Source organism: Microcaecilia unicolor, chromosome 2 (genome assembly GCF_901765095.1).
Source record: "Microcaecilia unicolor chromosome 2, aMicUni1.1, whole genome shotgun sequence".
Classification (NCBI taxonomy): Eukaryota; Metazoa; Chordata; class Amphibia; order Gymnophiona; family Siphonopidae; genus Microcaecilia; species Microcaecilia unicolor.
The window spans coordinates 236,852,355-236,864,470 of record NC_044032.1 but is presented as its reverse complement, the minus strand read 5'-3'; the positions used below and the strand labels follow the sequence as shown (position 1 = coordinate 236,864,470).

General features: G+C 41.7%; 1 protein-coding gene across 1 annotated transcript in view; it reads right to left on the bottom strand.

Moving 5' to 3' along the window:
- RFX3 (regulatory factor X3) overlaps window positions 1-12,116 on the bottom strand; it is a 604,963-nt gene that overhangs the window by 139,704 nt on the left and 453,143 nt on the right. Inside the window, exon 8 of the mRNA XM_030193816.1 lies at window positions 1,929-2,050. Within this exon, the coding sequence (XP_030049676.1) occupies window positions 1,929-2,050 (122 nt within the window). The remainder of the gene's footprint in view (window positions 1-1,928; window positions 2,051-12,116) is intronic.

The window sequence follows — 12,116 nt, the reverse complement described above, 5'->3', positions numbered from 1 at the left end:
GGTGACTGAAAACACTTTTTAAAAAATCCTGCCCTAACCTGATGATTCCTCTATTAGGCACAATTAAAAAAAAAAAAAAAAATTGGAGCTCGGATTCCCTCTGCTTCTCTCTCTCCTGACACTCCATCAGCATAAACAAAAACACCTCAAGCACAGATCACTCCTGTCCCCTCCCTCTGGCACTCTGTAAGCATACAAAAATAAAATACACAGGTATACACACACAAAAGCCAGAGACTCCAATCATTAATGCCTTCCAGTCCCAATATGTACTCCACAACACCATGCTACCCCCTCTATTTATATGCCATCACAGGTTGTCAATACAATACAGAATACAGCACAAGATTCTGACTCTCACCCATAAAGTTCTTCACATAGCATCCCCAGCATACTTGTCCTCTTTAATCTCCCCTTACACTCCATTCCGAACATTGCGCTCTTCTACTGGATACTGACTCACCATTCCTACCGTCTTTTGTTCTCAACTAGAATCAACTAGACACACTGCATTTTTCTACATTGTCCTCCATTCGTGAGACTCACTCCACATCTCCCTCCGGTCTGAACAATCCCATAAGAGATTTAAATCCCAAATGAAAGCCCACCTGTTCAGCATGGCACTCTCTGGATCATTAGTCTGCTGGTTCCTCTCCTGGACAGCAAATCTCAACTTTTTTTTCTCCTGTACAGAACTAACCTACTTCCATGATTGATCCTTTCTTTTCAGTGATCCCTATTTTCCCAGCCCCCTTCTATGTTCTGTATCTGTCTAGGTTTTCCTATCATATATGGAGTTATGTTCTTAATTTGATCAATATTGTTTGTAAACAGCTTTGAATTTATTGTGAAAGGCAGTATTATCAATAAATCAATAAAAATAAACATACACCACACATAGACTTCCCCCTGTCAGCCCCTACCCCTCTGACCCTTCCATACTCACTCACAGTGCCCACAGCTGAGCTGGCAAGACTCCCCACTCTTCCATCCTGCTGGATCTGCATCCTGTTTTGCTCTGACACTACCACTAGTAGGGGAACTACAAGTGTTGTCAGAATAATACTGGAAAGCTAGCTGGCAGAGAGGAACCATAAACCCCCCTTGCTAGCTTCAACTGGGGTTAGTGTGGGTGAATTCTTCAGGAAGGGAGGAAGATTCGGAGAGGTGGAGGAACAGGTTAGAAGGGAAATATCATGGGAATGGGGCCTCTTGGGCAATGCAGCTCAGGTACCTTTTACTATGTTTGATGAGTACCGGTGAGAGAGGGGGGATGGGGACTTTTTCTTAAGGACTTAGCCAGTTAACACTAATATTTTGCACTAACAGCTAGATTTACTAAGGTGTGCTACTTTCTTATCTCATACTCCATTTTATGCAGTGGCATCTGTTTACTAATAATGTATGTTAATGGTAAGTACATAAGTATTGCCATACTGGGACAGACGAAAGATCCATCAAGCCCAGCATCCTGTTTCCAACAGTGGCCAATCCAGGTTACAAATACCTGGCAAGATCCCAAAAAAGTACAAAACATTTTATACTGCTTATCCCAAAAATAGTGGATTTTCCCCAAGTCCAATTTAATAATAGTCTATGGACTTTTCCTTTAGGAAGCCGTCCAAACCTTTTTTAAACTCTGCTAAGCTAACCACCTTTACCATATTCTCTGGCAACGAATTCCAGAGTTTAATTACACGTTGTTAGTTAACACAGACATACATTTTTGTAAATCCATCTCTAGCTCAGAACAGGGAACCTGGCTTCATAGAATTCTGCAAACTCTAGTTGGTCAACGGGCTACATTTACAGCCAAAAACTAGTCAATTAATTTCAGTTGAAAGTTTATCTAAATTAAAACTTATTATCTTGTTTGCTCTGCGGCTGTTTGAAAACTGATCTTTATACACTGCAGTGCTCTCACATACCTAAAAACTGTTGGTGATGTTGGCTCTGGGCAATTACAGTTTGCTCAACAGATGTGCCTGTCTGTTGACCACTCCCTGTGAAACCATCTCCAACACCATCTACTTTCTGCACAGGCTTATACCTGGGGGGAAAAAAATGTAAAGAACAGATGTGAAATACAATTGTTCTAGTAGAAATTTAACAATTTAAAACTGGTGTTCTAAGTTCTTGGATGAAATCCCAAAATGAAAAATTATCATAAATCGACACTGCAATCCTTGCATATTTTGATCTTAGGCTGGATAATGTATACATATACTTCTCTTCTAGTAAAATAAAACAAAAATATATATTTGTATTCTGCATATAGCCGTCTTTATATAATTAATTCTAGAATCATCCCCACATATAAATTAAAGAATTTAAAAGTATGGAGAGGACCAGTCTTTTAAATGCCTTTTCAAAACAGGGATCATTCACATGTGGGGAAGCTCAGTATGTGTACATGCCAAGAGGGCATAGGATGAACGAGAGGGAGTGGTTTGGGCGGGCCTACAATACAGATATACATAAGGAATCCACGACTCTATTGAGAAACTTAGCTGAGGCACATCTAAGTGCCTGCAGTAGAGGCAGCAGTAAATACCAACATCTGGGGTTCCCTACAATGGTAGCACTCCCCCACAATCAAATCATCCTTAGAAGCCCCCCTGTACACCCCCCCCCCCCAATAGCACACATCCCACAACTACCGGCTTCCTTCCAGGTGTCCGATACCACACAGAAATCCTTCAAGCAGTCCTCCTGGCGGATGAGGCCCTTATGTGCGGGTAAGAGCCCAACATGTGACAGCCTCTAGCAGCACCATTGTGGTATTACAGCTAGGGGTCAGGCTTCTATATAGTACCACTAGAGATCTCGGTGGCCATCTTAAATAGTCAATCAGGGATCCCCGGTAAGTCCAGGGAGGAGGTTGGTGCCAGCGGGCCTACTGGGGGGTTTATTTGAGGGCCCTGGGCCTGGGGGATGGTTTTACTCTTGCCTATAAAAGGGGGTCTCCCCCACTAGGGAGCAGGCTGCTTGGAGAGGGTTCTGTGCTATGAAGGAGGGTGGCAGCTTGGGTGCATCTGTGCCATAAATGGGTACTCTTTGTAGGGAAGTTCTATGCCATTAAATGATGGCTCCTTGGAGGGCTAGTAGCTGTGGGGTGTGTGCCATGGGGGGTGGGAGTCTGTGTGGCTCTTCGAGGGTTACTTGGGGGGGGGGGGGAAGGTCACAGGGGGTTTGCCTTGGGGGTGCCTGTAAGGTGGAAGGAGTGCTGGCATTCCTCATGTCTTCACTTGGGCAAGTGAATCCCACCCCCTCACATTCGATCTAAAATCTGCCTCTTAACTTTTTGTTTCCCTGATCCCAGTTCATTCAGAATCATTCTTTGATGGGATAAAGCACCATTCCTCTAATTCTATAACAGAGCGCCTAAATTTAAGAGCCATTTGTGCAGTTAAAATTACGGAATATTAGCACTCGCACAGATGAATCAACAATTATACATGCTAAGTACTAGCAGAGCACTCAGCTATATTCTATAATGTAGACATGCAAATGCATTAGTGCACAAATGCAAGGGAGGTGTTCACTGGGGAGGAAAATGGGCGATGAATAGACATGGCTGACATTCACATGTGTAATTTACAGAATACTCTTAAGTTACGTGACTTAAGTACTACATTTAGTCATAGAACTGGCATAAATGGACACACCTAAATGTAGCTACGTTGATGCTGACTTATGCTAGTATTCTGCAGGTACACTTTCGCTTTTAAGTGTTCTTATAGACCAGGCTCACTAACTGCATTAGTTGAGTGCCTAAATTGTGGTGCCCAGTTATAGAATTGCCTCCCATGAGCCTTCATTCAAATCCAGTCAAAGAGATTCAAGATTATTTAATCTTTTTCTCTCTTTCATCTACTTCAAACATTTCAGCAATAGTCCTTGGTCAATTAGCACAGACTGCTGCTTCCTCTTAAAATTAGTATGCATGCAGTCTGGCCGGTAGGTCTTCCGGTTGTACAACAGATGAAACTCTTGTAAGCACAACATCTGCAGTGCCCTTAGCCTTCTGTAACCCAAGAGGAGGAGGCTGGCTTTGCTACTGAACAAGATTACCCACATAGTAGTGCAAAGTAATTTCAGAGCTATCAGGCCAGCCAACATTTGCCCTCATTATATAGTTTTCTTTAAATGTGAATAAAATGGAAATTCCAAGTACAGTGATCATCACACAAGTTTTTGTTTGCAGATAATTATCAGAATAGTAAAGATGCTTACCTGTAGCAAGTGTTAATTTTGATTTATTAATTTCATATACTATCTTCCACAGAAAGCATTAAAGCATTTGCACAGAAACAACATTTTAAACAAACAGCACTGAGTCCTAACTATAAAACACTAAACCAAGTTCCAATCACCTAGTTCACTGTTCAAAAATATTATGCTGGAAGCCCACACCAGGTGTACTTCACATATTAAGAGAGATTAGAAAGATGGCCAACAGCTTGTTAAAAGGTGAGATGAAAGAGGCTAATGCAGCCAAAAGAACATCTTTCAAGAAATGGATCCATTAATTCTGCGTTGGAACTCACTCCCTTTTTCTCTTCCCTTTTTCTCTTCCCTTTCAGACATCACTTGATGAATTTAAACTGACCTTAAAACACATCTTTTTAAAGATGCATATAAATGAGTTTCTCTGTATCTCCAGCAGACATACCAGGAAGTACAATTCTATAATCTAAGCGCATGCATTTGTGCTCCTCCCCCCTCCCTCCGTTGCACGCATAGCTAAGATTGTGAGCCCTCTAGGGACAGAGATAGTACCATGGGGTACAGACATTGTTGGCCTCTACAGTGGCTATATTGAGGAGAGGAATGAATACCAGTAAGAGTTTCTGTATGGTGTTCTTAGATGTATTCTGTTAACCTAGAGTTCTTGATGTTGAGATTAAGGGGTTTGGGAGTAAGTGGTAGTATACATTGATGCTTCTCTTCTTCTGGGAAGGACTTTGTGAGGGTTCTGTTTGTTGGTGCTGCTGCTTAACATTTATCTGGATCCGTTAGGGAGGGTGTTTGAATCATTAAATGTGTCACGTCATATGCATGCAGACGATGTCCAGTTTTTTCCTGATTCATGGGAATGTGTTAGAGAATCAGTTGAAATTGTTATGAAGAGTGTTCAGGAATGGATGTTGGCACATGGTCTGATGTTGAATGTTGACAAAACAGAACTTATGACTGTAGGTAGATCTGGGGTAGATCTCTGGCTTGAGTATCTGGTGTGTGGATGAGGTGCAGCTGAGGGTTCAGAAAAAAATGAAGTTATTGGAAGTATTAGTTGACTATAAGTTGGCAATGTGGAATCAGGTTATGAAGGTTATTCAAGATTCTTTTAAACAGCTTCATATGTTGTTTAGACTGAAACCTATGGTTGATTTTCCAGATGTGTTACAGAGTATGGTTCTATCTAGATTTGATTACTGCAATGCTCTGTATCTCAGGCTGGCTGGCATGAGGTGCAGAGCATTGCAGTTGGTCCAGAATGCAGCAGCTAGATTAGTGGCTGGGATTGAAGTGGTTACGTTGGCTGCTAGTGTTGTTTCGAATTTGTTATAAAATTTTGGTTTTAATTCATCAAACCTTGTATGCAGTGGCTCCACAGTACTTTACTCAAACTGTTTGTGCTTACTGGTTGCAGCACTCAGAAAGTGTGATGCGCCTATTTTTGGGCATAGTTGGAAAAGTTTGGTATGTTGAAACGAGCCAAACTGCTTTTTTTCTGTTACTGGGACTCGGCTCTGGAATGCCCTTCCAGGTCTCACTTCATTTATGCAGGGTGGTTCAATTTAAGAGACTGCTAAAAACACAGATGTTTGTTGAAGCTTTTATGTAGGAGCAGCTGGTATTATGATTCTTGAACAGCAGTATTTGCAGTGACTGATATTTAGTTGGTTGTATTTGTTATCAAAGCTGTTTTTATTATGTATGTTTGACTTGTAAATCGCCTAGGTTATAGGAGATGTATGCATTTTTAAAATAAATATATCAGAATTGTGAATCCGTACAACTTCTCAATTACTAATCCTTTGATCTACAACATCTTGTGACAAAGCTGCCCTTCTTGTATAAATCCTTAAAACACTTATGTTATCAGGATTGATTTTTTTCTAAATGCTGAGACATCCAGTTAAATATTTCTTAAAAAAACCAACATTCATCAATAACTTCACAGTGTTAAAATCTGACAAAATGGTAAGAGTCAACACAGTATCATCCACATGGAGAAAGAAAGGAGCCTTCATTTTATGAAGAAATGCCACAAAAGCTAGGCATTCCATAAAAACTCATAAAGCTGAATATGAGGCTAAAAAGGCAATATGCATGATGGAAAGCAAAGATACCTGCCTGTAGAAGGTGTTCTCTGAGGACAGCAGGCATATATTTTCACATGTGGATGACATCAAACACTGAGTCCGGTGCGAATATTGCCAAGTGCATTGTCACTTTGAATCTTGGAGGCATGCCCCCACTGTGCATGTGTGGGTGCCTTCCTGCCCAATGCTTGAGCACGAGACCAGCAATACATTACTAAAGCTAAAACAACAACTCCAAGGGAAGGTGGGAGGGATATGAGAATATATGCCTGCTGTCCTCGGAGAACACTTGTTACAGGTAAGTATCTTAGCTTTCTCCGAGGACAAACAGACATAATATTCTCACATGTGGGACTCACTAGCTACCAGGCTCACAATAAACATCAATTTTTAAACTAAGCAAATAGTGAGCCTGGTGGGGAAAAAAAGGGTCTGGAGGGAGAAGTTGGCTTTTAAGTAGGGAAAAGATTCTGCAGGACTGCTTGTCCAAACCAGCAATCCTGCCTAGCGTGTTGCTCCAGAGAGCAGTGAGCAGTGAAGGTGTGGACAGAAAGCCACGTTTACACCTTGCAAATGTCTTCAGTGCAGGGAGAGCAGAAATAGGCTACTGAAGCCAACATGGTTCTTATATTGAAAGCAGTGACCCAGCCAAAAAGGATCAGCCTAGCCTGAGTATATGTGTAAGAGATACAATCTCCAATTGGTTTTAACAATCTTTCAGGAGAAAATATATTTTGCCTCATAACTGTGCCTATTTTAAACTTGGCTTTAACATAAATAAATCTGAAAGAAATAGCTGTCTGCAAAACCTCTCTTAAAAAGGGTTCTGAGTTAAATGGGGCTGTCTCTTTTTGGGTGTCTGTATTATCTTTAATAGATGGGTGCTCTACTGAAACACATGACCGTCTTGATGAAGAGAGTAATATTCCCCGTAAGATGCGATTCTCATAGCTCAATGTGCTTCTCAGGAGTCTAATGGGGTTAAATAAACATTTAAGAATGGTTCCTTTCTTATTTAGATAATCCCTACATTTCTCAATTATTTTTTCAACAATAAAAGGTAGTTCAAAAAATAAAAAAAGAATATTTCTGATTCCTTATGGGACTTCTTAAATTAGTTCTGGTTTTTTTTTTGGTCTTTCTGAGGTTCCTTAACCTTTAAATGTAATGCTAAAGTGACATGCACTGTTAAAATGCTTATGTCAGAGTAATTAAATGTTAGGTTGATCATGAGCCCTTGGTCCTAGGCCGAGCTTAGGACAGACCTAGGCCTAGGGCAGACCAAGCTCATGCTATACAGTAACAACGGGCTACAAAGCCCAGCATACTCAGGGAAACCAGCAAGCACCACCAGAAAGGGAAATAGACTACTCATACAGGCCGTAGGGCCAAACTGGAGCCCACATGTAAAGAGTCCAAGCGTACGGGCCGCAAGGCTGAACTGGAACCCAGTCACACACAAGGGAAGAGAAAAGAACAGAGAGAAGTCCCAGAAGGGACTGGCACTCAGGCCGCGCACATAGCGCCACACACAGACACTAATGACAGGTCACCAGACCAAACACACAAATACAGGCAATAACCAGAATAGGGGAACTCATGCAGAGAGGCAACCCAAGCTGTGCCACACAGCTAAACGAAAGAGTGACCTACACAGGATCCAAACAAGAGCTATGGCAAGAGTAGGGGAAAAAGAAAACCACACAAAAGACAACGAAAGCAACACAGCTAGATAAGGAGCAATCCGCAAACAGCAGGTAAAGGGTAAGACAGACTACAGAGAGAGACTGATTCTAGTTATACAGCTCAGATGAGGAGCAGTTCTTACAAGAACCAAGCAACAGATACAGCAGGTAAAGGATTAAAGCAGACTACAGAAATAGACTGGTTCTAGGTACACAGCTCAGGAGCAGTGCTCACAAGAACCAAGGAACAGATACAGCAGGTAAAGGATTAAAGCAGACGAGAGAGAGAGAGAGAGAGAGAGAGAGAGAGAGAGAGAGAGAGAGACTGCTTCTGGGTACACAGGTCAGACAAGGAGCAGTGCTCACAAGAACCAAACAACAGATACAGCAGGTAAGGGGTTAATAGGGAAATCCAAACAAAGGAAGTAAGCTCTTACCACAGACTCATCCAGAACACACAGCAGGGAAGGGAAAGGCAAGGCACACAGTAAAGCAACAGACACAGAGAAGCTGAACACAGCTGCACAGCAGCTAAGTAATCAGAGAAGAAGCTGGCTTCTACAGACTCACAGAACAAACACAAAGGGAATAATGGCAACCAAACAACAGAGAATTCACCCTGTGCCACATGCACAGACTAAGCGGAAAGAAGGTATGCTCACAGCTGAAGGAGATAACGCTAGAGCATCCTATGCAGGCACAGGTATGTTTAAATAGGGTCTGGCAGCTGACGTCAGCTGCCTCAGATGTCAGCCCAATCCCTGACATGGCCAATCAGGAGCTACCCTGCCTGTCCCAGTAGGATCATAACATTAAATAGCCCAGGTCTCACAGACTACTCTACTTCTTCCTCAGAACTAGAGAACAACTCCTGGAATGATACCACTTCTGGAAAGAATTAGAAATTTGCTAAATCCTGAGAACACCTCAGAGCCCTTGGTCTGCTTTATGTTTCTTTTCTAGAAAAAGATCAACGGGTTCTTGCAGAACAAATCAAAGTTATCCCAAAAATCATAAAAATGTTTATTTAACTAGACCAGAACCATCTGAGTTTCTGTCTAAAATGTCCTCCATGTGCACATCCCCACCATGCAGAGCATGCAGAGAAGCAGACTTTAAGGTGTGCATGCAGGCCTCACAGTGAAGATACCAGCCTGCTTTCCCTTACTAGTTATCAGGCTATCTGAGGCACAGTTAAACACTCACATTCATCTTCCTAATGCCTCAGACAGACCATTTCCTCAGCGAGAGTAACCCAGGATTTCTATGGGCTAAATCAAGTCAACAGGACCTACCACCATAACCACTAAATTCAATACTCCAATAATGATCAGGTCTTTTGGTGATTGCTGAGACTGGTTGGTGCTAGCATAGGAATAAGGTCTTCTATTTTATGATGAAGATTCATATTTACTATGCATAACAAAATCTCGGTTCCATAATAGGGAAAGACATTAATCTTACTCAGCTATTACTAGCAGGCTGTAATAATGATAGGGAAGTGGGGGATGTGAATTGCTATTGTAGTTAAGTGATTCTGGGATGCTGAGAAACAACAAACTTTAATGTCGAAAGCTCAGAAGTATTGTTAACTGACCAGCTGAATTTAAGTATTTTGTTGGCTTACCCCCTTGATGGATCTCATGATTGTTGACTTATTACCCCCTTGATGGATCTCATGATTCTATCAGCTAGCTGACTCATTTAATAACTGAGTTTCTGCTGATGTATAAGAGAATATTGATTCTGGGAGATTTTAATGCATATTGGGAGAGATATACCCCCAAATTCTATTAACTTGAACACATAATTTTATGCTTAGTGTGTGTAAATTATAGAGATGAGGCTGCTAGACCCATTAAATTAGTCCTAGTCCCTCAATGGTCCTTTGAAACACGCTTTGATGTAGTGGAGGAGTGGCCTAGTGGTTAGGGTGGTGGACTTTGGTCCTGGGGAACTGAGGAACTGAGTTCGATTCCCACTTCAGGCACAGGCAGCTCCTTATGACTCTGGGCAAGTCACTTAACCCTCCATTGGCCCATGTAAGCCGCACTGAGCCTGCCGTGAGTGGGAAAGCACAGGGTACAAATGTAACAAAAAATAAATAAATAAATAAATAATTCTTTAGTTGACAATACCTTACATTCTGAAGTTACTTGTACAAAGTTTTTTCCTGTTCTGTGGCTTATTAAGAAAGACCAGGACCTTTAGACATTAGTATTGGTACAGCTAGCAGTACAGTAACTGATTTTTTTTCTAAGCCTTGACTATTGCTATAATCTCCTTGTAGGGATTTCTAAGAATATTTATGAGTCCTTCAGTTGATTCAGAATTCAGCCACCCAAATTATAGCAAGGTTGAAATATGAAGGACACATTACTCCCATTCTGTTTTCATGTGCCCAGAGAATAACATTTAAGATTGCCTGTTTATTCTTAAAAGCTTGCAACAGGGTGTTTAACAGAAAGAATTCTGCAGTATGTTCCCATTATGCCTTTATCAGGCTTAGTTTTGAAAGAGAAAGGCACCCATCTTTCGACACAAATTGGGAGATGGGCGTCCTTCTCTCAGGGTCGCCCAAATCGGCATAATCAAAAGCCGATTTTGGGCGTACCAACTATTTCCCGTCGCGGGGGCGACCAAAGTTCCCGGGGGCGTGTCGGAGGCGTAGCGAAGGCGGGGCTGGGGCGTGCCTAACAGATGGGCATCCTTGAGCAATAATAGAAAAAAGAAGAGCATCCCTGACGAGCACTTGGATGACTTTACTTGGTCCATTTTTTCTTACGACCAAGCCTCAAAAAGGTGCCCGAACTGACCAGATGACCACCGGAGGGAATCGGGGATGACCTCACCTGACTCTCCTAGTGGTGACTAACCCCCTCCCACCCTCAAAAAAACAATTTTAAAAACTTTTTTTGCCAGCCTGAAATGTCATACTTGGGTCCATCGCAGCAGTATGAATGCCCCTGGGAGGGGAGGTATATGTTTGTCAGCGGAGGCATAGCGAAGGCGTGGACGTCCTTCTTTCAAACATTTTGGACGTCCTGAACTGCTCCCCCCCCCCCCCCACAGGGATGGCCAAATTTCAAGGGAGTGGAGTGGAGGCGTGGCCTAGTGGTTAGAGCACTGGTCTTGCAATCCGGAGGTGGCCGGTTCAAATCCCACTGCTGCTACTTGTGATCCAAAATCCAAATAAATAAATACAGGGGGTGTCGGAAGCATAGCAGGCATGGATGTCCTCCTCACAGAAATATCCACATTTTGGATGTCCTCAACTGCCATTGCAGAGACAGAGGCAAAGCAAAGGACGTCCTCAAATGCCGTTGCAGAGACGGGGACTTAGATATAACTGAGATAAACAGAGTGTCCCAATCATTAATATTGCAGCAGGAAAAACAACTACAGAATCTACAACAATAGTACATTTTTATAAATATGTTTTTTGGGGATCATCATTTTGTTTCTATGCAGGAGTACATGAGACATATATTTTGAGAACCTCTTCCCTGATGAAGTTTTTTTATGAAACCTGGCCATGTCGGTGGAGGTTCTCCTGCTACTAAACACTGTCACCAGTTTATTAAAAGTGCTATGCTGTGCTATGTTACATTTTTTGTGAATAATTATGAAACATTCCATAAATTATATGCTATAAACTTTAAAAATCAGGGTGATCTAATGACGATTTGCACCGCAACCTTTTTCCTCAATATGAAGAAAGAACAAGATGTTCTAATGGTGTGAGTTGCATTAAGATCTGATGATCCCAAAAAACATATTTATAAAAATGTACTATTGTTGTAGATTCTGTAGTTGTTTTTCCTGCTGCAATATTAATGTCTGGGACACTCTATTTATCTCAGTTATATCTAAGTCCCCACATTTATTAAAAAAGTTTTGGTCAATTAATTGGATGTTGCAGAGACAGAGGCATAGCGAAGGATGTCCTTCACCCATACTCTAAAAAAAAAAAAAAAAGACGTCCCTGACGAGCACTTGGACGTTTTCACCTAGACTTGTATTTTTCTAAGGTTGTAGATGGCAATTTATTTAAGGTTGTAGACAGCTATTATACACGCAGTTTGTCTGCATGTATGAA